Source organism: Aquarana catesbeiana, linkage group LG02, assembly GCF_042186555.1.
Source record: "Aquarana catesbeiana isolate 2022-GZ linkage group LG02, ASM4218655v1, whole genome shotgun sequence".
NCBI classification, from domain to species: Eukaryota; Metazoa; Chordata; class Amphibia; order Anura; family Ranidae; genus Aquarana; species Aquarana catesbeiana.
Window position 1 is genome coordinate 37,910,845 of NC_133325.1, and position 27,411 is coordinate 37,938,255.

General features: G+C 44.1%; 1 protein-coding gene across 2 annotated transcripts in view; it reads left to right on the forward strand.

Annotated features, from left to right (window-relative positions):
- The window catches only part of PPME1 (protein phosphatase methylesterase 1), a 51,191-nt gene extending 43,956 nt beyond the window's left edge, over positions 1 to 7,235 (forward strand). For both annotated transcript variants that reach the window (XM_073612801.1, XM_073612802.1), the window contains exon 15: positions 1,682 to 7,235. In XM_073612801.1, the coding sequence (XP_073468902.1) occupies positions 1,682 to 1,700 (19 nt within the window). In that variant the 3' untranslated portion in view covers positions 1,701 to 7,235. The remainder of the gene's footprint in view (positions 1 to 1,681) is intronic.
- The last annotated feature ends 20,176 nt before the right edge of the window (positions 7,236 to 27,411 follow it).

Here is a 27,411-nt window from a genome sequence, read left to right on the forward strand (position 1 = left end):
ATACATTGCAGTCCCCTTTATATCACAGTGCCCCTTTACAGTACAGTCCACTTTACATTAATGTAACAGGGACTGCTCTGTAAAGGGGGGCACTGTGATATAAAGTTGACCGCACTGTAAAGGGGCACTCTAATGATTACAGTGTAGTGCCCTTAATACTACAGTGCTCCTGGCAATCACAGCCTCCTCCATCACAGTGCCACCGCTGTCTGCCCATCACAGTGCCCCCCCCAACTTTCCTCTCCTCCCTATTCTGGTCTCTACCTCCCTGCACAGGGCTGAGGCTGAGATCAGTCTGCATCCTAACCTGGCTCCCCCGCCCACCCAACAATGTCATAATCATCAAAGGCTGGGAGAAGCTACAGATGGGAATGGAGAGCTCCTCCCACCCCCTGCTGATTGAATGACCTAATCGGCTGGGTGGGCGGAGGAGGCGGGAGAGGACACACAGGCATGGCTTCACAGCAGGAGGCGAGAGGACCGCGGTCGCCGCTCACCTCCTGCTATGCAGCCCTATCGGCAACAGGCCACGGAACGGCACCCATCCGTGGCCCAGGGGTATTGCTGTATTGGGCATAGGTAGTATTAGTAAGGCAAAGGAGAGCTGTCAGTTGAGGCATTGCTTAACTTACATTTATGGGATTATTAACATGAAGCTGATCTCTTATGCCCCGTACGCACGGTCGGATTTTCCGACGGAAAATGTGTGATAGGACCTTGTTGACCTTGTGTGTGTGGGCTCCATCACACATTTTCCATCGGATTTTCCGACACACGAAGTTTGAGAGCTTGCTATAAAATTTTCCGACAACAAAATCCGTTGTCGGAAATTCCGATCGTGTGTACACAAATCCGACCGACAAAGTGCCACGCATGCTCAGAATAAATAAAGAGATGAAAGCTATTGGCCACTGCCCCGTTTATAGTCCACGACGTACGTGTTTTACGTCACTGCGTTCAGAATGATCGGATTTTCCGACAACTTTGTGTGACCGTGTGTATGCTAGACAAGTTTGAGCCAACATCCGTCGGAAAAAAATCCTAGGATTTTGTTGTCGGAATGTCCGAACAAAGTCCGACCGTGTGTACGGGGCAATACATGTATGGTGTATTTAAAAAAAAAAAAAAAAACACAGAATGATCTTGACATTTCCTGTAAAGTAGAACTGTGGATGGGCTATGGGCATTACAGTTTCTACATTTTGTGCAGGAGTGGTCGCAGGAGATCAGCAGCACTGGGAAACAACACAGGATAAAAGAAGGTGAAAGGCATCTGTTTTATATTCAGCACTTTAGCAAACTGCTGGATGTCATTCAGTTAGGGTTTACATCTACTTTAACATGTTTGGATATCCATAGCCTGGCCACAGTTCTACTTTAAAGCGGTATTAAATCCCAAAACTAAAAATGTAATATATTGTAGCTTACCGATCATTGGATGTTGTGGCTGCATTAGTTTTCAGTTTTTTTTTTCCCCCTTGTGATCTGGCTAGTAACACACCTCCTTATAGTGTCTCCACTGTGGATGAAGGAGCACCATTAGATAACATCATTGTCAGTCTTTTAGCAGTGTTAGAGGTGCTAGCAGATTTAGATACACTAACATTGTGAAGCCAAACTCCAGCTCACACTTTATAAGCTGTTTTATAAGTTTTTGTTTTGTATTGTGTTTGTCTTGCAGTGTGTACCCAGGCTGTTAGTGACCTGCGCTGTGTGACTCCGGGAAACCTTCTGTAAATAAAAAGCTCCAGAAAAAAAAAAGCACGGTGATGTTCCTGGTTCATCAAACTTCAGCACAGCCGAGCAAAGCCAGCGTCCTCCGTCAGTACATGCCAATCAATATCCAGCCGCCATATATTCCGTGTCCTTACTTTACTTCCCCTCGGGGTCTGACCTCTATATGGAAAGTCATGACAGTGTGGGGGTCCCCCATGGTCTGAGTAGGTGATGTAAAATTGTGGCTGGATGACGAACTTCCGAAACGTGTGCCTGCTGCGGCCACCAAGGAGTTTTGGTTTTTTTTTAGTTTTTTTTTTTTTGTTTTTTTTTTGTTTGGTAATAGCAGCACAGTTTTATATTCCTGTGTAATATTTTCTTCAGCTTAGTAAGTGATATGACCTTTTGAATGAACTTTTCATTCTTTAGTAGACTTGGTGCAAGGAGGATAGGATGGATAGGCACTGCCCTCATCTTGGTGTGTATTTAAACTTTGCATAAGCTCCACCCCCTTGTTACAGCTTGCGTGACCGACGCTCATGTCCGGGGAAGCAAGAGATGGCAAGATCTTAAAAGTGTACCAGTACTGGATGGAGCATCCTAAACTAGGTGACACAGCAGATGGCGGGCACCATAAAGTTCCATATCTATCTATATTTCAGTAATCCTCACAGCGCCATCAAACACCTATGCAAATACTGAAGAATTTCTATAGATTTGGATTAAAGCACGCTCCCCCACATCTCCGCTCTGGTGATTTTCTGCTCAGTAAAAATCATAGTGTGCCGAGGGGCTCTAGTGCTGCTGCAAGATGGTTATAGAAAGACCGAACTTATGGTATGGTACTTTTTGATGCCTACTTTTGCTGTTTAGCTTAAAGGATAAGTTCACCTTAATAATTTCAGTGCACATGATTTTGCAGCTAAAAAAAGGTGCATTTGTTATTTTTTTGTAATTGAGCCTGCAGAGCATTGCACCCGCAAGCAATAGATCGCGGGTGCAACGTTATGCTCCCGCAGACACTGCTGAGAGCTGTCTTCCTGTGTCTCCATACGGGCAGACAGTTACTCGGCTGCAGCTGATCAGCTCCCTGGTAGTTCATTGGGAACTGCCACAGGGGCAGAAAGGACTTGTAGTTCATTCATTTACAGATCTGAATGGCACCATTGCAGCCCCGCACAGCTGCACTGTTTTTAAATCTTGACCGTGGGTGCAGGAAGCAGAACCCCCCCGCCTGCTGTCACAGGTGGTATCAGGGGGTGCGGGCAGGTGCTGTATAGTAGCATATTAAATCCTAAATACGGGTGGACCGTGTAACATGTTACTAAAAGTGAACTTTGCTTTCAAAGCCCAACTCTGGGAAAACTTAAAGTCCTCCCTTGTAGGTTGGCTATGTCTGCACTGTAAGGGTTCCTTTCTGTCTAGGCGACTGTAAAAGCACTTTTATTTACCTGACTCCCCAGCCCCCAGAAGATGGCACTCTTCCCCCGCACTGTGGAGTGTCTTAAGTCACACCCAGTGCAGGGCTTTGGGCTCTTGGTCTTGATGACATCGGAGAACCTCAGATTGCTGGAGCGCAGGGGATAGAAGGCTGCAGGGACTGGTCTTGCAGAGGGTCAGGTGAGTAATACTGGTCTACCTGGTCCCCTAGACCTAAACGAGCAGCTAACCCCCCTACAGTGGGTGGTGCAGCCACACTGCTAAAGAAGACTTTTAGTTTTACCGGAGTCCAGCTTTAAAGCTGAACCCAAGCCTGGAGGATTTGAAAGATGCTTCCTTACCTTGTCGAAAAATGCTGGTCTTTTGTTTTTAAAATGCTTTCATTCAGTTTCACCCCCTCTCCAATATGCCCCATACTCTCTCTGGCTGTTCTGATGTATGTGACCAGGTGGCACTGTTATCTCCCTATAGATCAAGGGTCTCCAAACTGCGGCCCGAGGGCCAGATGGGGCCCTTTGCTGGCCTTTAACTGGCCCTTGGGGCACAAATCCTCCCACTGATATGAAGCACTATTCCTCCCCACTGACACCAACAATGGGGCACTATAGCTTCCAGCGATACTAATGATGGGATACTATTTCTCCTAATAGGGGGAATACCCATCCTCCTATTGACCACCAACCCTGAGGCCATATTAATTCTCACTGATGCTGGGCTGGTGACATTTTCTGCCCTTGCTGGCCACAGTCCGGCCCTCCTAAAGTCTGAAGGACAATAAAGTGGCCCTTTTTTTGAAAACTTTGGAGACCCCTGCTATAGAGTAATGACTCCTGGTCAGGTCATATAACCTCCTCCTCTAAGGGAGCAGTGACATGCTGATGTCACATTTCCCTTCTTTAGAAAGGTAGGACCACAACAGCAATCTTCCATGAGCCATCCACAGCCTCTGATTGGCCCCCACTTCATTGCATTCCCCTGGCATCTTGGGAAATGTAATTCAGTTTACCACATAGGAAGCATGTTGGATGTGACGTGCGTCGCATCTCCATATCTTCCCCCAGCACCGGGGCAAAGTCTTTCTAAGCCAATCACGTCACACAAAATAAAAACGTAATTACTCAAAAAAAATTAAGGTATTTAAAGAAAAAGGGGGGTAGGGGGGTTGTAGATAGGGGAAGGGAGATGATGTTCTAAACTATCCTGGTTTCTGGAGTTCAGCTTTAATTTAAAGTGGCACTTATAAAAAAAAATGTTTTACAGTATCCTAAAGGGCACATATCTGCAACGGCTTTGCCATCTCAATGCCACAATGGTAGTTCTAATTGCGCCAAACTTTCTGGTAGTGGCAGAGCTTCCCAGGTCCCTGCAGTTTTCCACACCTCCCTATTCCTATAAGTGTTTATGTCCTGTAATTTTTAGCACCATCTAATGGCCATAATGCAGTATTTTCTTGCTCTCCCTGATGGAATTATTGTATAAGATGGAGGATGCTCCTGTGGGAATACTTCAAGTGGACAGGAACAGAGCTGGGTATAGGGATATTAATGTTGAAGTCCTGAAACCTAAGAAGGGACTCGGCCCTCTGGGGTTTAACAATTATTACTCTATTCATAACTAAAAAAATAAAAGGTTTGACTTAACAAACTTTTAAGAAAAGTTTAGTTGTATGGTCAAGTAAACCGGCGATTGCGTAGATCGGACATTCCTAAACTTTATACCTTGGAGGAACCCTGTAAGAAATTTTAAGTCTTGAGGAACTCCTGAATAAAAACTATTTCTATAGCTCACTGTATAGTAATGTGATTGGTAAGTTATAGATATAATAATAATAATAATAATAATAAAAGAAAAAATAAAGTGGCATGCTCATCGCGTTTGACACCCAGAGCTTAACACCTCCCGTCCCTATATGACAAAAAAAATTAAGTAATAATTAAACGAGCAGTAATAATGACCAGAAGAAATGCAGACAGTGAGGCACACTAGTGCGGGCAGCCCATTCATTTGAATGGACTACTGTGTGTGTGTTTTCCCACAGGAAAAAAGGTGCATGCACCTTTTTTAAAAATGCGGCCGTAGGGAAACTGCATGGTCTTTTTGACCATGCGATTTCCGTACCCGCAAACGCACTGTGGACTGAGATCTGTGGGGGTGCCATTCAGAATGAGTGTTTCATAAGAGCAGCGTGACTTGGGTTGGGGAACAGATGCGATTCCTGCACCCGCACAATGTGGGCTAGTGTGAACTGAGCCTGAAATTGGGGTGCTCGTTTATGTTCGAGGTCCATGAGTAAGTAACTTCTTTACATTGGTGGTCAGGGGGAGTAGTGTCCCCCTTATATTGGTGGTCAGGGGGAGTAGTGTCCCCCTTATATTGGTGGTCAGGGGGAGTAGTGCCCCCCTTATATTGGTGGTCAGGGGGAGTAGTGCCCCCCTTATATTGGTGGTCAGGGGGAATAGTGTCCCCCTTATATTGGTGGTCAGGGGGAATAGTGTCCCCCTTATATTGGCGGTCAGGGGGAGTAGTGTCCCCCTTATATTGGCGGTCAGGGGGATAAGTGTCCCCCTTATATTGGCGGTTAGGGGAAGTAGTGTCCCCCTTATATTGGCGGTCAGGGGGAGTTGTGTCCCCTTATATTGGTGGAAAGGGGGAGTTGTGTCCCCTTATATTGGTGGAAAGGGGGAGTTGTGTCCCCTTATATTGGTGGAAAGGGGGAGTTGTGTCCCCTTATATTGGTGGAAAGGGGGAGTTGTGTCCCCTTATATTGGTGGAAAGGGGGAGTAGTGGCCCCTTACGATGGTGGTCAGGGGGAGTAGTGCCCCCTTACGATGGTGGTCAGGGGGAGTAGTGCCCCCTTACAATGGTGGTCAGGGGGAGTAGTGTTCCTTCACAATGGTGGTCAGTGGGACAGGTGGCCCCTTGCAATGGATGTCTTGGTACATTCATGGTCCTTAGACAGCTAAATAGTCACTTGTGTCACAAATTTTTCCTGGGAAATTGGTAAATCTCCATTGGTCTAACGCTAATGGCTCTCGTGTGTGTGATGTAGGTTCCAGAAATATGCAGGCACTGTTAATGATAGATCAGTAAACCAGTGCTCACTGCTCAGGGGAACGTCCGGAAGAACCCTAGGGTTCCACAGAACTTTGGTAGAGAGACTTGCCTAGCTACTTTACCCATGTACTTACTGAAAGGCCTAGGCAACTGCGGCCCTCCAGCTGTTGTGGATTCCCATCATGCATCTGCCACTGAGGCTCGGTTCACACTGGGGCGATTTGTCAGGCGACCTAGTCGCCTGACAAGTCGCCTCCCGTTCTGTGCTATGGAACCGTTCTAATTGGAGCGACGCAAGTCGCTCCGACTTAGAAAAAGGTTCCTGTATTACTTTGGGGGCGACTTGGGGCGACTTGCATAGACTTCTATGCAGAAGTCGTCTCGCAAGTCGCCCCGCAGTCGTTTGCAGGTCGCCTCGCTGAGGCGACCTGCAAGTCGTGCCGCCCATGTGTGAACCGAGCCTGAGAGTAACTGCCAGTCTTCCCATCATGCCTCTGGGAGACATACTTGTAACAGTCAGTCTTGCAATACCTCGTAGTTCTACAACATGTATGTGAGGAAGGAGTACCAAGCTCCATCACTACTAGAAAGTGCGAGTCCCTTTGAATTGAAAATCAAAGTTGTTTTTTTTTTTCAATATATATGTTTATACAAATTGCTGAATTTATGGTTTCCTGCATAAGTGATCCAAACTAGTTCACTCCTTTGGTCATTTACTGTTATTTAATATGTTTACATTTCCTCCCTTGCTGTAATTCAGAAATGGCTGAATTTCATGCTGAAAGCTTGTTGACATCAGTCAGTTGACCCGACTTCACAGCAGATATACTTTATGGCTGGATATTTTTTTTTTTTTCTGTTTAATGAATGTATACTTTTATTTATGGACATAATAAAAATGGAACACAAGTAAGCTGGGGAGAAGTTAGTTTGGCGTTCGCAGGGGAAAGAGACCACAATAAAATGCGTACAAATATACTTTGTGATTGGGGGGAGCAATGTGTGATAATAAATGTTAAATCTGACTTCGTTTGTCTGTGTGTGACATGATTTCATTATTTCATTTATTTGTTTCTTTCAAAGTGTCATCCAATCGGAGAATGTTTTAGAGCAGCAATGGTCAACTTATACAGGTGCATCTGAAAAAATTTGAATATCTACAAAAAGTTAATTTATTTCAGTAATTCAGTTCAAAAAGTGAAACTCGTATTTTATATAAATATGTTACACACAGAGTGATATATTTCAAGGATTTCTTTCTTTTAATTTTGATTGTGGCTTACAGCAGAGGTCTCAAACTGGCGGCCCTCCAGCTGTTGCAAAAGTCCCATGAGGCATTGCAAGGCTGACAGTTACAAGCCTGACTCCCACAGGCAGAGGCATGATGGGACTTGTAGTTTCGCAACAGCTGGCGGGCGCCAAGTTGAGACCCTTGGCTTGCAGCTAGTGAAAACCCCAAATTCAGTGCATGAATGTGGCATGGAGGCGATCAGTCTGTGGCACTGCTGAGGTGTTATGGAAGCCCAGGTTGCTTTTACTAGCGGCCTTCAGCTCATCTGTATTGTTGGGTCTGGTGTCTCTCATCTTCCTCTTGACAATACCCCACAGATTCTCTATGGAGTTTAGGTCAGGCAAGTTTACTGGCCAATCAAGCACAGTGATACCATGATTATTAAACCAGGTATTGGTACTTTTGGCAGTGTGCGCAGGTGCCAAGTCCTGTTGGAAAATGAAATCGGCATCTCCATAAAGCTGGTCAGCCGAGGGAGGCATGAAGTGCTCTGGAATTTGCTGGTCGAGGGCTGCGCTGACTTTGGACTTGATAAAACACCAGCAGATGACATGGCTCCCCAAATCATCACTGACTGTGTAAACTTCACACTCAACCTCATGCAACTTGGATTCTGTTCTGCTCCGCTCTACCTCCAGACTCTGGGACCTTCGTTTCCAAATGAAATGCAAAATTTACTTTCGGCCGAAAAGAGGACTTTGGACCACTGAGCAACAGTCCAGTCCTTCTCCCTAGCCCAGGTAAGACGCTTCTGATGTTGTGTCTGGTTCAGGAGTGGCTTGACACAAGGAATGTGACAGTTGTATTTGTAGCCCATGTCCTGGGTACGTCTGTCTGGTGGCTCTTGAAGCACTGACACCAGCCGTAGTCCACTCCTAGTGAACCTCCCCCCAGAATGGCTTAAATCTATCACTCTGTGTGTAATTAATCTATAATGAGTTCCATTTTTTTAATTGAATTACTGAAATAAATAAACTTTTTGATATTCAATTTTTTTTTTTTTTTTTTTAATTCACCTCTACTTGATGGTAGAGGGTCTTTAGTGTGGTCCCTGACATTGCCAAAGTCTCACATATAAGTTTCAATAATTGTAATGCTATAGAAAGCTGCTGAATACGGCACAGGCAACAGGAGATGGCCAGAGAACGTACACATACTACATGAGATGGCCAGAGACTGCAGACCTAGTACAGGAGATGGCCAGAGACTGCAGACCTAGTACAGGAGATGGCCAGAGACTGCAGACCTAGTACAGGAGATGGCCAGAGACTGCAGACCTAGTACAGGAGATGGCCAGAGACTGCAGAGATGGACAGAGAACGTACACATGCTACATGAGATGGCCAGAGACTGCAGACCTAGTACAGGAGATGGCCAGAGACTGCAGACCTAGTGCAGGAGATGGCCAGAGACTGCAGACCTAGTACAGGAGATGGCCAGAGACTGCAAACGTACTACTGGAGATGGTCAGAGACTGCAGACGTACTGCAGAGTAGTTGAGAATGGGGATATGCTTCACTCTACATGAGACTGCTAGTGACTAGAGATCACTGCTGTTGCAAACCAAGGCTTTGTACCCCCTAAAGCAGTGGTTCTCAACCTCCGTCCTCAAGTACCCCCAACAGGCCATGTTTGCAGGTTTTCCTTAATCTTGCACAGATGCTTTAAATCTGAGTCAATGGCTTGGTATTTTGGACAGCTATTTTATCTAAGAGAAATTCCCAAAACATGGCCTGTTGGGGGGGGGGGTACTTGAGGACTGAGGTTGAGAACCACTGCCTTTTAAAGGCCCTTTAAAAATTACTTGTGGCACATTGAATACTTCTCCTTAGCAGGATCCATAAAAAAAAGATCAGAGGAACTGGCTTGAGGAAGCACCAAAACACAGATTACTACCTTCAGGGGCCTGGAGGGCCACCCAATATGTACCAAAGGATGCAGATAAGGCACCTTGGGTTTAGAGTATAAGCTTATTCAAACTGCACCATCACTAAAAGGGTAAACCTGTTATTAATTTAGAAAACAGTCAACCAACTTGTACCATGAGAACAGTATGGAGGCTGCCATGGAAATACTTGTTCCAGCTCAGCAACTCAAAGGGGGAGATTTACTAAATCTGATGCACACAGAATCTGGTGCAGCTGTGCATAGTAACCAATCCACTTCCAGGTTTTATTAGCAAAGCTTCATTGAACAAGCTGAAGTTAGAAGCTGGTTACTATGCACAGCTGCACCAGATTCTGTACCCGTTTTAGTGAATCCCACTAAGGCTTCATTCACACTTGTACGACTCCAAAGTTACCCGGACTTTGGAGTGCAACTTTGACGCAACTTTGGGTGGGTACAACTTGGATACGACTGGCTTTAACCAGTGATAATGGACAACTGTTGCATTGTATAATATTTCAGGTAAAACTTTCATGCAACTTCTGAGGGTTAATATTGAAGTCCATGGCCCTCCAGTTGCATGATAGTCAGACCAAAGTAGTGCATGAACTACTTTGAAGTGGCTGCAACTTTAACCACTTAAGCCCCAGACCATTTGGCTGACCAGAGCACTTTTTGCGTTTCGGCACTGCGTCGCTTTAACCACTGCAACCCTGAAAGGATTTACCCCCTTCCTGACCAGAGGACTTTTTACAATTTGGCACTGCGTCGCTTTAACTGCTAATTGCGCGGTCATGCAATGCTGTACCCAAACGAAATTTGCGTCCCTTTCTTCCCACAAATAGAGCTTTCTTTTGATGGTATTTGATCACCTCTGCGGTTTTTATTTTTTGCTCAAGAAACGGAAAAAGACAGAATTTTGAAAAAAAATGATATTTTCTACTTTTTGATATAAAAAAAATCCAATAAACTCAATTTTAGTCATACATTTAGTCCAAAATGTATTCGGCCACATGTCTTTGGTAAAAAAAAAAAATGTCAATAAGCGTATATTTATTGGTTTGCGCAAAAGTTATAGCGCCTACAAGCTAGGGTACATTTTCTGGAATTTACACAGCTTTTAGTTTATGACTGCCTATGTCATTTCTTGAGGTGCTAAAATGGCAGGGCAGTACAAAACCCCCCCAAATGACCCCATTTTGGAAAGTAGACACCCCAAGGAAATTGCTGAGAGGCATGTTGAGCCCATTGAATATTAATTTTTTTGTCCCAAGTGATTGAATAATGACAAAAAAAAAAAAAAAATTTACAAAAAGTTGTCACTAAATGATATATTGCTCACACAGGCCAAGGGCATATGTGGAATTGCACCCCAAAATACATTCAGCTGCTTCTCCTGAGTACGGGGATACCACATGTGTGGGACTTTTTGTGAGCCTAGCTGTGTACAGGGTCCCGTTAGTAAGGTTGAACTAGATGGACTTGTGTCTTTTTTCAACCTGACTAACTATGTAACTTTGTAACCAATCACCGCCTTCAGGATTTCTAAGGGCGTAAATTTTTGATTTCACTCCTCACTGCCTATCACAGTTTTGAAGGCCATAAAATGCTCAGATGGCACGAACCTCCCCCCAATGACAATTGCGCGGTCGTGCGATGTGGCTCCCAAGCAAAATTGACGTCCTTTTTTCCCCACAAATAGAGCTTTCTTTTGGTGGTATTTGATCACCTCTGTGGTTTTTATTTCTTGTGCTATAAACAAAAAAAAATAGTGACAATTTTTAAAAAAACGCAATATTTTTTACTTTTTTGCTATAATAAATATCCCCAAAAAAATATATAAAAAAAAAACTTTTTTTTTTTTTTTTTTCCCTCAGTTTAGGCCGATATGTATTGTTCTACATATTTTTGGTAAAAAAAATTGCATTAAGCGTTTATTTGGTTTGTGCAAAAGTTATAGCGTCTACAAAATAGGGGACAGTTTTATGGCATTTTTATAATTTTTTTTTTTTTTTCTACTAGTAATGGCGATCAGCGATTTTTTTTTTTTTTTTTTTTTTTTTTTTATCGTGACTGCGACATTATGGTGGACAGATCGGACACTTTTGGCGCGATTTTGGGACCATTCACATTTATACGGCGATCAGTGCGATTAAAAATGCATTGATTACTGTGTAAAGGTGACTGGCAGTGAAGGGGTTAACCAATAGGGGCAGTGAAGGGGTTAAGTGTGTACTAGGGGAGTGATTCTAACTGTGGGGAGGAGGGGCTATGTGTGACACGACACTGATCACCTCTCCAGATTACAGGGAGCGCTGATCAGTGACCTGTCACTAGGCAGAACGGGGAAATGCTTGTTTACATCAGCGTTTCCCCGTCCTTCCTCTCCGTGAGACGATCGCGGGTATCCCCGCAGACATCGAGTCAGCGGGAGCCGCGATCACACTCACGGTGGTCGCGGCAGGTTCGCGCAACCGCAAACCGCTTCTTAAAGGGCAACGTACAGGTACGTTAATCAGCCTGTGCATGCCCTTCTGCCAACGTATATCGGCATGAGCCGGTTGGCAAGCGGTTAAAAGGGGTTGTAAATTCTCCAGGTTTTTCACCTTAATGCATTTTATGCATAAAGTTGAAATTTTGTGCTGCAGCTGGCCCCAGAACCCCCCTCCCAAATAATATAACCCCCCCCCCCACTGTAACTGTGTGTGAAAATTCTTACCCCAGCACTTGCAGCTTATAGCTTTCAATGCTGCTGGCTTCCGTTCCCTCAGTACTGCTTGCCTGAACATTTGTTCTTCACAGGAAAGAGTTCATAGTGGATACTCTCCAGCATGAAGAAGAGAGGAGGAGGAGGGGGGGGGGGTGTGCCTTACCATCCCGCACTATGGGGCTGTGTGTTTCTTTTGATGCACACAGTGTAGGGAGACACGACTCTGGTGCTGCATGCAAGGGTGGTTCCATAGGATTCTGCAAGAGAATGGAGCCACCCTGAAACAGGAAACCTGGAACAGTGGTCATGGCACCAGCTTAGACTGGAGCACAGGCAAAGTTTAAGGTTGGGTTCATGCTGCAGCATGCTCTGGCTCACAGCAGGGATTCGGAGCGTCTCCATTCACCAATTCAGGTCGGATTTCAGCCCGAATTTTTGGCTGAATTCGGACCTGAAACGGACCAAAAGATGCACAGGACTATTGTGCATCTCGCAGCGGAGCCACTGCGGAGATGTGAGAGCCGGTCACAATTGCCTACTATGCAAATTGGATGCGGGGGAAAGCCACATTAAATTTGCAACGGTGTGAACCCAGCCTTACAGATAAAGAAGCTGCATGCTTATTAAGTGATTAACCACTTAAGAACCGGAAGATTTTCCCCCTTAATGACCAGGCCATTTTTAGAGATACGGCACTGCGTCGCTTTAACTGACAATTGCGCGGTCGTGCGATGTTGTACCCAAGCAAAATTTAATGTCCTTTTTTTTCCCCCCACAAATAGAGCTTTCTTTTGGTGTTATTTGATCACCTCCTGCGATTTTTTAATTATTATTTTTTGCGCTATAAACAAAAAAAAAAAAAAATGCTAGAATACATATCCCAAAAAATAAATTCATAAAAACAAAATTTCTTCATCAGTTTAGGCCGAAATGTATTCTTCTACATATTTTTGTTGGAAAAAAAAAATCGCTTTTTTTTTCCCAAAAAAAATATCGCTTTCTCTTATTTTTGATAATGGTGGGGGGGGATTTTAAAAAAAAGCGATATTTTTGTTGGGAAAAATATAAAGATCGCTTTTCTTTTTTTTTTTTTTTTTATTTCCCCCCTAACAAAAATAAGGTAAAGCGATATTTTTGTTGGGGGAAAAAAAGTGATTTTTTTTTTTTTTTTTTCCCCAACAAAAATATGTAGAAGAATACAGTACTGAGGGAACGTAAGCCAGCAGCATTGAAAGCTTATATACTGCAAGTGCTGGGGTAAGAATTTTCACACATAGTTTACAGTGGGGGGGGGGGGGGTTATATTATTTTGCTCAGTGTGTTTAGCTAAAAACTGCTGAGGGTTTAACCACTTCTGGACCGCCCCACCCCAGGTATACTGCGGCAGGCGGCCCTCCTGCACAAAATCACGTACCTGTAACATGGTGCTTTAAGAATATTTAATGTCAGGATTTGGTTCAAAGTACACCCCATGGGGTTTAACCCAATTAGCCACGATGGATGGCATCCTACCGCTATTATTATTATTATTACTATTCAGGATTTATATAGCGCCAACTGTTTACGCAGTGCTTTACAATATAAAAGGGAGACAAATCAGTTATAATACAATAAAATACAAGAGGATTAAGAGGGCCCTGCTCAGAAGAGCTTACAATAGGTGGGGCAGGTGCTACAAAAGGTTGTAGCTGTGGGGATTGAGCTGATGGAAGTGGTAAAAGATTAGCTGGAGACCTGGTAAGCTTCCCTGCAAGAGATCAGTTTTCAGGGATATCACTAGAACCAAAATTAACCAAAAAGGGACACTGTTCCATAGCTCTATCATGTGCTCACCCAGATTCACTGCCAAGAGCCAGTCCACCATACACCTCAGGGGGTTTAATCCAATCGGTCGCCATTGGAAGCTTTCCTGCCACACAACCCAAAAGTCGCATAAAAGAATGATTCGATCAAAGATTGTATGGCTCAGAACAGTGAAAAACGAAGTCTTACTTTGGAAGTTTTGCAGTCAGGGTGTCCAAACCGAGGTGTCCTCCCACACACCAATAGACAAAACGGTCATCAAAAAAAAAAAAAAAGAAGCAGCTGGAAACTTCATAACAACATCAAACCTATTTATTGTAAAGCCTTCACAGTGAGTACAGTCGGCAGCAGACTAGTTTCGGTGATAAGCCTTGTTCACAGCACCCCTAAAACAGACCTATCGCTGTCCCATAATTCTGTGATGGTGCACACCCATCTTCACTGTCAAGGGCTCGTTCAACTTATAACTTAGGGATATAACCCAACCAATCTTGCGAGACCCAAAAGTCATAAAAAAAAATACCCATCACTGTTCCATAGCTCTGCCATGGCACTAACACATATTCAGTGTCAAGAGCCAGTCCAAAGCACCTCAGAGGTATAACCCAATCAACTGCCATGGATGGCATCCTGCCTTGAGACCCAAAAGTCGCATAAAGGGGACCTATCACTGTTCCATATTTCTACTGGGATCGTTGCCATTTTCTAGAGAATCCTGCAGTCTTTAGTGCTGAAACTGCCTGTTATGCCATGTACACACGTTCGGAAATGCCACCAGCAAGACTCCGATGAGAGCTTTTTGTCAGAAAATGTGACTGTGTGTATGCTCCATCGGTCTTTTGCTGGCGGAATTCCAGCAAGCAAAAGATTGGGAGCTGGTTCTCTATTTTTCGGTCGCAAAAAGTTCCTATCCGAAAATGCGTTCGTCTGTATGCAATTCGGACGCGCAAAAAATCACGCATGCTCGGAAACAATTCGACGCATGCTGCGAAGCATTGAACTTCATTTTCTCGGCTCGTCGTAGTGTTGTACGTCACCGCGTTCTTGACGTTTGAAAGTTCAGAGAACTTTTGTGTGACCGCCTGTATGCAAGGCAAGCTTGAGCGGAATTCCATCGGAAAAACCATCCAAGTTTTTTCTGACGGAAATTCCGATCGTGTGTACGCGGCATTAGGCTTGTTTTGTGAAGCTCTAGCCATAAGTGACATATAAGAATATTACATTTTTAAATACCACAAATAGATCTGTGGATGAACTTCAAGATGGACCTTATCTGGTTCTGGGTAATAAAAAAGTGTATGTTGATGAAGTGCTGTTCTATTTGAGGTATTTCAATTATTATTTTTTTTTTTTTTCAAATTCATCATGTATGACTAATCCCAGTCTGATACTGCCGGGAGGATTGTTTGCGGGAGGCCAGACTTGTATGTGAAGGTCTAAGCTTGTGGAACCTGAGACCTAGAAGGTCTGAGCAGTTTAAAAAAAATTAGAGGATCTGAAATATCCAGCTGATTGCAATTAAAACACTTTCAGGCAAACTTAATACATCCTGGAGTGTGTCCAGGAAACTATTAATTATGGGTGAGGAAACACAAAATTTGTGGTTACTGGGGTCATTAACGTCTCCTTTCTATTAGATAGACCACCATTTCTTTTTTTTTTTTTTTTTTTCAGCAGAGGAGAAGCAGTAAGTGTCAGTCTTCCATTTTATGGTGGATGCATCTCAACCTAAGCATGTCCAGAAGTTGCAGAACACTGACAGGTGGTGAGCAGAGCAGGAAACGTAACACTGGCTAAAGGAACTTTCATGTTTCAGCTAAACTTCGAAATAAGCAGATGTCTTAACACAAGAGTCATGGGTATTCTTCCTTGAATCTTGTTGTGCTTTGTGTATTTCTAGCAAAATCTGTACAGTAATCCATTTGTGAATCCTTGCCTCTGTGCAGGAGCTTCCTGTTATAAAGACTGGTCACTACTGCTCTCTCTGCTTGTGTAGGATGACTGGTCTTGTACCCGCCCCTTCTGTAGTTTTCTGCAGGCAGCCTGTGGTGGGTGGGACCTCTTGGGTCAGAGCACAGTGATGATATCGCTGCTACTTTACAAGGTAATATTAGGGTGTAAGGGCATTTGGTTGACACACAGTCTGCATTTTGGGGCTAATTGCCCAGTGTGCTTGAAGCCTTTGGAGTAGACAATTGGGCCCAACGTGTCTCTGCTGTGTTTCAGTTTGAGCAATATTCAGCAAGGAAACCTTCCAAAAAATGTAAATGCAAGTTTTATTTTAATTCTTTATGTTCTAGTCCAGTGGTCTCCAAACTGCGGCCCGATGGCCAGATACGGCCCTTTGCTTGCCTTGATCCAGCCCTTGGGGCACTATCCCTACCACTGATATGGGACACTATTCTGCCATCTGACACCAACAATGGAGCACCATTTCTCCCACTGACACCACTAATGGGGCATTATTCCTCCCACTGACACCACTAATGGGGCACTATTCCTCCCACTGAAACCAATGATGGGGCACTATTCCTCCTTATGATACCAATGATGAGGCACTATTCCTCCCCCTAATACCACATGTTCACTCCCACTGATGCCAGGAAACTTTTCATTACCGCTAGCCCCTTGTCTGGCCCTCCCAAAGTCTGAGGAACAATAAACTGGCCCTTTGTTTAGAATGTTTGGAGACCCCTGTTCTAGTCTAACCCAAGGGTTAGCCTGCAGGTTAAATCCACATTGCTGCAAGATTTTTTTTTTTAAATTAGAGTGCAAGCTTCTCAGTTACAGAGACTGATATGGCTCAGTTTTCTCTGTGCAACACGTCTGAATATGTCAGAGCTATATAAATGTAGTATATGACAGCAGTGGGACATTGGAGTGTAAGCTCCTCTTGTGCAGAGACCAGTGTGACTGGCTCAGTGTTCTCTGTACACCACCTTAGAATATATCACTCCCGCACTCTGTACATACAGGAAAATCCATCAATGTGCAGGTGTGTGCAGTGTGGAGGGGACACAAAGGTGTTCTGTAGGTCAGGATGAGACTCTTCTTGTGTGTATGCCTGGAGCTCTGATGTGGATCAGAGCCAAAGAGCTGTGCGGAGCTGTCGGCCCCTCGCCAGCCACATCTTCCTACATACTGGAGGCTTTCATAAATTCCAAGATGTATTCTTATATAATAGACGTGAGCTGAATCCACACACGGTGCTGAGCTGCAACTGCCAGAAATCACAGCTCCTGGAGTTCCCTTCCAATTGCTTCTCTGGGAATAAAAACTCCACTAAGCATCAAAACTGGCTGTATAACCCAGAAGACGGCTATATATACTGTAGCCTACAAAAACTTAGCTAAGCATCTAAACTGTTCATATAACCCCAAGGTGATTTAAAAAAAATTCTTAGGCGAAATACATTTTCAGTTAAAGCAGTCAAGGGTTTCATAGAATCCTAGGGTTCCTCCAGAGGTTGCTATGTGCTCCTGATTGACCTCCCATTTAATAGCATATGCATAATTTTGGGGTCAATCCCACTTGGCAAAACTATCTGCATGAACCCAATGATCCTTTTAGTTGTCTGTAAGGGAGGGAGGCATTCTTCCACCATCCACCAATGTAAGGACAGCATTACTTCCACTGAACACCAACTTACGGAGCATTCTTCTCACTGGCCAGTAATGTAAGTGGGGGAAGTTTACCACTGATCATCCATTGACCACCAACGTAGGGGGCGAGGCATTCTTCTCATTGATCACTAATGTAATGAGCATGCTACCCACAGACCACCTCTATGGGGCACAATCTTCCTACTGATCACCAATGTAAGGAGCTCTCTTCCCACTGGCCAATAAATGTAAGGGGAATTCTTCCCTCCATTCACCAATGTAAGGAACATTCATCCCACTGGCCACCAATGTAAGGAGTATTTTTCCCACTGACCACCACTGTAAGAGACATTCCTCCTACTGACCATCAATGTAAGGACCATTCTTTCCACTCATCACTAATGTAAGGGAAATTCTTCCCACTGATCACCAATGTAAGGGACATTCTTCCCACTGATCACCAATGTAAGGGACATTCTTCCCACTGATCACCAATGTACTAAGGAGCATTCTTCCCACTGATCACTAATGTAAGGGACATTCTTCCCACTGATCACCAATGTAAGGAGCATTCTTCTCACTGATCACCAATGTACTAAGGAGCATTCTTCTCACTGATCAATGTAGGGGACATTTTTCTCACTGGCCATCAATGTAAGGAACTTTCTTTTCATTGTCCACTAATGTGGGGGGGGGGGGGGGGGGATGGCATTCTTCCTATTGGCCACCAATGTGGGGGACATTCTTCCCACTGACCAGCAAATATAAAGGGCATTCTCCCCAATCGACCTCCAATGAAAATTATTTAAAGTGACTCTCTGAACTTTTCATTTTTTTTTTTCTTTCGGTTTGTTAAAGCGAAACTATACTCATATCTCCCCTCCAGCAATGCAATGTCCACAAGCTTCTACCCTGGTGATGACATCTTCACCAACATCTTCTGGGTTTGAGATCTTTGGTCTTCTTGAATGGTTGTTCCAGGATAATATAGCTCCCACTCATGTGCAAGATTTCTTTCATCTTAGTAGATACCGAAATATAGTGATTACTGTGAAGAAGATTGCTAACAGCAGGTAAGAATCTTTTATCACAGAAGAGATATAATAGGTCCTTTCTGCACTAAAAAGTCTGCCTGGTCTACCTTCTTAAAATTTAAAATGTAAAGTTCCACTTTAATTATAACATTAAAAGCATTTTTATATTGGTTCGATAAGGGCAAAAAATACCTGCTGATCCTGCCAGAAACCTAGTGCGCTGATAACTTCCTGTACTCTTATAAGTTACATTGTTCCTAGCTATCTCTCTGGAATACAGAACCGGTCCCTCCTAGGTCAGGGGTCTCCAAACATTTCAGTACAAAGGTCACATGGTATATGTTACAGATATTCAGGGGATGAAAAAATCAGGACAAATCATCATTATTATTTTACAGGATTTATATAGCGCCAACAGTTTGCGCAGCGCTTTACAATATAAAGGGAGACAATACAACAAAAATACAATTCAATATAAGAGGGTTAGGAGGGCCCTGCTTCTGTGAGCTTACAGTCTAATTGGGAGGGGCTGGTGAAACAAAAGGTAGTAACTGTGAGGGATGAACTGATGGGGGAAGTAGAAAATTCAGTTGTCAGCTGAAGGCAGGATAGGCCTCCCTGAAGAGGTGCGTTTTCAAGGATCGCCTAAAAGTAGACAGAGTAGGAGATAACTGGACAGATTAAGGTAGAGAGTTCCAGAGGATGGGAGAGGTTCTGGAGAAGTCCTGGAGATGAGCATGAAAGGAGGAGTTAGAGGAGCTAAAGAGCAGGAGGTCTTGGGAGGAGCGGAGAGGACGGTTTGGGTGATATTTGTAGATAAGATTGGTGCTGTAGCTTGGGGGAAAGAGTTGTAAATGGCTTTGTATGTTATTTTTAGTGTTTTGAATTGTATTCGTTGGGCAATGGGAAGCTAGTGGAGGGTTTGGCAGAAAGCAATGGTGGACACTGAGCGGTTGGTAAGGTCGATGAGTCTGGCAGTGGCATTCATGATAGACTGCCCCTGATGACGTCAGATGTAACTAAACGCGTCAGACGGAGCTATGTACGCAGATCACCACGCATGTGCAGCCACGAGTCGACCATCTTCGTTACTGGAAAGTCCAGTTTGCCGGTGTTTGTCATGCTGGAGTTCATGCTTTATTTGCCTATGGATTCTGTGAGTGTATCTTCTCTTGTTTAAAGGAAAACCTCTGACCTGCTGGGATTACTGAATTGTTTTTATACAAAAGCGCATTGTTGACCACTCTAACTAGGGGGTCACAATGCATCTGGTAAACAGAACATGAGAGTGTGAGGCGTCACCAAGCTTACCTAAAGATTCTTACCTCCATAACAGTTGTGGGACTATTGAAACTGCTATTTTCCTATTTGGACTTTGTTTAAATCATGCATATTTAATACTTTTTATTTACCTTTTGGATTAATGTGGTACAATTATATGTACTTCAACTACTTAAAGAACCGGGCCTATTTTTCAGACTTGGTGTTTACAACTTAAAATCAATTTTTTTGCTAGAAGAAAAAAATAAGTACAAATAAATTGTATATATATTTTAAGACACCCTAGAGAATAAAATGGCGGTTGTTGCAATACTTTGTCACACCGTATTTGCGCAGCGGTCTTACAAGCGCAGTTTTTTTTGAAAAGATACACTTTTTTGAATTAAAAAAATAAGACAACAGTAAAGTTAGCCCAATTTTATTGTTTATATTGTCAAAGATAATGTTACGCCGAGTAAATTGATACCAAACATGTCATGCTTCAAAATTGCACTTGCTCGTGGAATGGCGACAAACTTTTACCCCTAAAAATCTCCATAGGTGACGTTTAAAAATTTCTACAGGTTACCAGTTTTGAGCTAGAATTATTGCTCTCGCTCTAACGATCGCAGCAATACCTCACATGTGTGGTTTGAACACCGTTTTCATATGCGATCGCTTCTTCGCGCCAGCTGGGCGGGACGGGGTGCTTTAAATTTTTTTATTATTATTATTATTATTATTATTATTTATTTAACTTTTTATTTTGACACTGTGCTTTTTTAAAAATATTATTTTTGAGTCACTTTCATTCCTATTACAAGGGATGTAAACATCCCTTGTAATAGATTAAAAGCATGACAGGACCTCTTAAATATGAGATCTGGGGTCAAAAAGACCACAGAGCTCATATTTACACTAAAATGCAATAAAACAATGAAAAAATAATTGAATGTCCTAATTTTTTTTTTTTGCAAAAAAATAAAAATAAATTCCCCTTTTTAAGACCATTGGGCGGAAGTGACATTTGATGTCGCTTCCGCCATCCAATGCTGTGGAGCCGAGTGAGGGCCATCTTTCCCTCACTTGGCATACAGCCTGTGAGGGGAGAGGACCCAATCGTCTCCGCCGCTACCGACGGCTCCGGTAAGCGGCGGAGACTACCGGAGCGTGGCGGGGGGGGGGGGGGGACATACATCGCGGAGACCACTGTTGAAGAGGATACCGGGCTTATGGCTGCCAGAACTACGGTATTCCACTTCAAACAGCCGACGTACAACTGCGGCGGGCGGTCCTTAAAGTGGTGTTCCGGCCGAAATTATACTTTTTAAATAAAAATACCCCTATAATACACAAGCTTAATGTATTCTAGTAAAGTTAGTCTGTAAACTAGGGTCTGTTTTGTTAGTTTATAGTTGTAGTTTGTTATTTTTATAAACTTACAGCAGGCCGTGGCCATCTTAAAGAGGAGTTCCCATTTAAAAAAAAAATTAAAAGTCAGCAGCTACAAATACTGCAGCTGCTGACTTTTTTAATTGGACACTTACCTGTCCCTGGGTCCAGCGATGCGGGGGATCGAAGCCCCGCTCGTCTCTACCTCCGTTCGGCGGTGCCGGCATTGCAACTGTGGGCACCGGGCTGTGGCTTCACAGCCGGGCACCCACTGCGCATGCGCGAGCGACGCCGTGTGCCGTGATTGGCCGCTCAGTCATTTGGGACCTGTAATGGGTCCCAGATGATTGACAAGAGGGAGGGAGCAGAGCTGAGCCCTTCCTGTGCCGAGGGGAAGTGATGTCACCAGCCCAGGCACTGAAAGAGGCAGACTACGAGGGACCACCTAGCAACAGGCATTTAGGGGTGAGTAAAAAAAATATATATCCAAATGTTTTTTTTTTTTGTTTTTTTAGGCACATTCATGTATTTTTTTTTTTGGGTGGAACACCACTTTAAGTGTGGGCATCTGAAGCCAGACTGTATTTCTTCCTGCATCTTATCCTTGCAGATCTTGCACATGCTCAGTGCAGCACAAGCAGTGTAATAGGTTTCAAGTCAGGTTTCCATAGCAACGGCAGTGTCAGAGGAAGTTGCCGCCCCTTCCCAGAAGGAATTGCAAACAGGAAATGATGCGATGGGCCACGGCCAGGGAGGAGGAAGTGAAAAATGAATACAGCAGGTATACAGTAGGTGCTGAGAAAAAAAATATCCAATTCGTTTACAGTGCACAGTTTAGTGAGGGATGCTGAAGAGTTGTAAAAGTGGGTGGAACTCCACTTTAAGTAGTTAATAACACTGGAGTGCTACACTATCTGTTTATTGCATGATAGACTGAAGAGGTGATAGCTTGCAGAGAGGCAGGCCAATAAGGAGAGTGTTACAATAGCCAAGGTGAGAGATAACGGGAGTGAATAAGTTGCTTAGTGGTTTAAGCGGTTAGAAAGGGGCGTATTTTGGAGATGTTTTGGAGGTGAAGTCTGCAATTGGATTTGGGGCTAAAAGGACAGGTCAGAGTCCAAGGTTACACCTAGCTAGTACCCTGGCCTGAAGGGAGGGACTGATGGTTGTATTATTGATCTTAATGGGGAAGTCAGGGGAGGGGCCAAGGGCCAGAGGAAAAATGAGCTCAGCTTTGGGAAGGTTGAGTTTGAGGAAGTGGTGTAAGTTAGTAATTTGAAAGGAGACTGAAGGAGTGGGGTGAGGAGTGGAGAGATAGATTTGTGTGTCGTCAGCATAGAGATGGTACTGGAAGCCGTTGGAGTTTATTCATTGACCAAGGGAGGAGATGTTAGTGGAGAAGAGAAGGGGTCCCAGGACAGAACCTTGAGGGACCCCTACAGAAAGGGGAAGTGGAAAGGAGAAAACCGTGTTATAGGTAACACCGCAGGAGCGCTGTGATGGGTAGGAGGAGAACCAGAAGAGAGCAGAGTCTTGATGGCGAAGAGAGTGAAGTTTTTTTGAGGAGTAGGTGGTCAACAGTATCAAAGGCTACAGAGTGGCCTGGTAGTATGAGTATGGAGTAGTGACCATTGGTTTTAGCAGTTAGTAGATCATTAGTGAGTTTCGGTAGGGCAGTTTCAGTGGAGTGTAGTAAGCAAAAGCCAGACTGTAAGGGGTCAAGAAGGTTGTTGTCAGTGAGGTTGGTGCTCAGACATTGTAGATTAAGCCTTCTAAAAGTTTTGATGCAAGCAGGAGCAAGGAGATGGGTCTTAAGTTGTTTAGGCTGGTGGGGTCCAGTGATGGCTTTTTAAGTATGGTGGTGATCAGGGCATGTTGAGGAGGGGAAGAGGCCAGTAGAGAGGGAGAGATTGAAGATGTGAGGGAGCATAGAATAGAAGAAGAGGTGAATGTAGTAGTTGTGAGGGAACAGGAACCAAGGCACAGGTGGTAAGGCGGGTTTCTGAGAAAATTTCAGCCCACTTGGAGATGCTCCCATGAATTGCATTGATTGGCAATCTTGTGAGCAGTGAGCAAGTTACTGGGTGGAGATGGTGGTGGAGAAAGTAGAGAGTTAAAAGTAGATGAGGACTATAGGAGAGCGTATTAATGAGAGTGACAAAGTAGATTTGTTTGGCAGCATGGAGGTAGGAAATGTATTTTAAGAAATAAAATATAAATTATTACTTAATTAATACATTTGACTTTGTTTTCTTTGTAATCAGAATGATATGATTTAGAACAGTGTCTCCAAATTGCAGCCAGATGTGACCCTTTGCTTGGTTTTATCCAGCCCTTGGGGCACTATTTCCTCCACTAATACCAACAATTTGGCATAATTCACCCCACAGTGAGACCAGTGAAGGGGAACAATTACTCCCAGTTACACCAATGATGGAACACAATTCCTCCCACTGACACCGATGGGGTGTGACTCCTCCCACCAACACCAACAAAGGAGCATGACTCCTCTCAGTGACACCAACAATTGGGCCCAATGACACCAACGATGGGGCACAATTCCTCCCAATGACACCAACGATGGGGCACAATTCCTCCCAATGACACCAACGATGGGACACAATTCCTTCCAATGACACCGATGGGGCATTGTTTATTCCCACTGACGTTGGGACCCTGTTTAGAGAGTTTGGGGACCCCTAATTTAGTACAACAGAAGAAAACTTCAGTAAATAACAGCAAAGAAATGCCTAATAAACATGAGCCCATCATAGCCCCCATCAAAGCCCCTCTTTTATATCAAAGTTTCTATTACACCAGAGTCACCCCCTTACATCAGAGTCCCCCCTTACATCTAGGTCCCTATCAGAGTCCCCCTTTACATCTGGGTCCTCATCAGAGTCCCCATCACAATCTCCCTCTTATATTAGAAGGACTCCTAATCTTGCATTTGGCCCACTGTAGTTTGGAGACCCCTGCCCCAGGTAATGAAGAAAAGGAAATGAGGAGAAGCTCTCCTAGTCCTTTCCTAAAGTGACAACACTGCTTTTCCAAAGATTCTGTATAGTGAGCGTTGCCACCCTAGGACAGGAAGTCTGTTAGTGACAGGATCACTTGGTGAAAATAAAGGAGGAAAAAAGTCCTTCTAAAGGGGGTAAAAGGACATTTAATGTGGATTTTCACCCTACCAGGCCACTTTACCACTCCCCCCCCCCTCCCCCCTCCTTTTTATTAAATTCACTCACCGTTTCTGGCCTAGGCCAAATGATGTTTCCATTGCCTGCAGCCTCCTGGGATACTCTTATGATATAACGTAAGCCATGGGTATTTGACTTTGCATGTGCCAGAGCACGTCATCTGGTGGCTTGCTGTCTCTTACTGGTACCTGCATTCAGCATGATGGGCCACAGAGCAAAGGTGCTCCGTCAGGAAATGGGCTGGAAGAATCCAGAAGGGGCTGATCCGAGGACCTCACAAAACCATCCGGCCTCCTGATGACATCACAAATGAAGATGGCGGCGTGGCGGATTTCGTCAGGAAGCAGCTGGATCACTGGGTGTGTATATGTTTTGTGGTCTACTTAGCAAGAAAGGTGAAGAGGAAGGAGGCTTGGGGTGAGGTAAGTTAAGTTTGCCTTTAATAACCATACAAAAAGTGAAAACTGCGCTATTCTAAATATCAAAGGAAAGAAAACTCATACAAATGCACATATACAGCAGCAACTCTTCTGTGAGACACACTCAGCACAAATTGTATAGTTCGATAGAGTTGCGCTTATATTTATAAATGAAAGAAAAAAAAAAGAACAGGGGAGAGTCCAAATGATGATAAACCAAAGCCCATTCAATCGATGAGTTCACTATCCATCACTCAAAGTGTAATCCTGAGTGAAAGCCTAAACCTTATAAATTGCCTTCTTACCAGCTAATGTTGACCTCCTAGTACAGAAGGTCACTCTCGCTTGTGGCTATAAAACCCAATCAGGGCCCTTATCCATTCAAAGGGACTTGGGTTGAAGGAAATGGTGCCCGCCACTCTTAGGGCGATTAAGCCGACTTAATGTAACAGCCCGTCCTTCCGGGACTTGCACGATGCGGTGACGTCAGCACGTCGCTCCATCCGGCTCGTTTTGTCACAACCTGACGTCATCTGGGGGGTACCCCATCAGAGCTGGTTGAACGAGTGGTTATTTGAGTTACTGTTGCCTTTATATCATTTTGAACCGGTCTGCCCATTCTCCTCTGACATCAACAAGGCATTTTCCTCCACACAACTGCTGCTTACTGGATATTTTCTCTTTTTCGGACTACTCTCTGTAAACCCGAGAGATGGTTGTGTGTGAAAATCCCAGTAGATCAGCAGTTTTTTGAAACACTCAGACCTGGCACCAACAACCATGCCACGTTCAAAGTCACTTAAATCCCCTTTCTTCCCCATTCTGATGCACGGTTTAAACATCAGCAAATCGTCTTCACCATATCTAGATGCCTAAATGCATTGAGTTGCTGTCATGTGATTGGCTGATTAGCAATTTGTGTTACCAAGCAATTGAAGAGGTGTACCTAATAAAGTGGCCGGTGAGTGTATGTGGCCCTTATCGGGGGACGTATTTGAGGCCCCCCCCATACCTTGTAAACTGAGAAGTACAGATCTAGAGAGAATGGATGACATCAGCACGTCGCTCAGTGACGTCAGCACGTCGCTCCATCCGACGTGTTTTGTCACAACCTGACGTCATCTGGGGGTACCCCATCAGAGATGGTTGTAATGAGTGGTTATTTGAGTTACTGTTGCCTTTCTATCATTTTGAACCAGTCTGCCCATTCTTCTCTGACATCAACAAGGCATTTTCCTCCACACAACTGCCGCTCACTGGATATTTTCTCTTTTTCGGACTATTCTCTGTAAACACGAGAGATGGTTGTGTGTGAAAATCCCAGTAGATCGGCAGTTTTTGAAATACTCAGACCAGCCCGTCCGGCACCAACAACCATGCCACGTTCAAAGTCACTTAAATCCCCTTTCTTCCCCATTCTGATGCTCGGTTTGAACTTCAGCAATTCGTCTTCACCGTATCTAGATGCCTAAATGCATTGAGTTGCTGTCATGTGATTGGCTGCAATTTGTGTTAGGCTGGATTCACACCTATGCATTTTTAGTGCTTTTTGCATTTTTCAGATTTGCTCTACAGAAGGTGTTCCATAGGAAACCATGTTAAATGGACTGTTCTGCAAAATGCAAAAAGCACCAAAACTGCATAGGTGTGAATCCAGCCTTACCAAGCAATCGAAGAGGTGTACCTAATAAAGTGGCCGGTGAGTGTATGTGGCCCTTATCAGGGGACGTATTTGAGCCCCCCCTATACCTTGTAAACTGAGAAGCACAGATCTAGAGAGAATGGATACATTCACAGGGAAAGTGGTTCTAATTTTGTAACAGTTGCACAGTTTTATTGCCATCTCTTTCACACAGCAGATGGTTAATGGGGGTAAGCAGTCCACATCTTACCCCCCCCCCCTTCCCAGCCAGTGGGTTTGATTGAGAATTGACAGGCTGGAGCAGAGCCCTCCACCTCCTGCTGATCTGATGTGGAAGGACCCCCAGGCTGAGCTGGAGAGGGTCTCTGAGTCTTCCCTGTATCAGAGGAGGGGTGGGGGAGCATTCTTCTACTAATGTGGACGGATCAACTTTCTCTGCTGTGCAGACAAGCTGGAAAAACAGCGGGCAGCCTGGAGGAGCGAGAGCTGGCGTCTGTATATTGGAGGGATGGAGGTCATTATTATCGGTATTAATGCCAAGTACATGGGGTGAGAGTTTTCTGCTTAGTAATACATTCAATATTTAATGGGAACAGGAAAAAAAAATTAACACCTTCTCAACCAGGGCAGAAGTCACACTTTTGGGTTTTTGAAGAGACTAATGACTTCTTAAAGTGTATTTGCACCCCTGCAAAGAGTCTAACTAGCCCTCCCCGTTTTCTTATCTTGGAAAGCCTGAACAATTAAGGGTCTAGTTATAAAAAAAAAATTGCAAACATTCCCACAGCTGTCACAAATAACTCCTATAATTTGCCTAACGTGTATTTCCTATGATCATCAGCTCCATCTAGTGGCCATATTGCAGTATTTACTTGAGATACCTCAATCGGGAAAATGCTACATTATGGCCACTATATGGAGCTGGTGATCATAGTTGAATAATTCCCATAATTTGCCCAATATG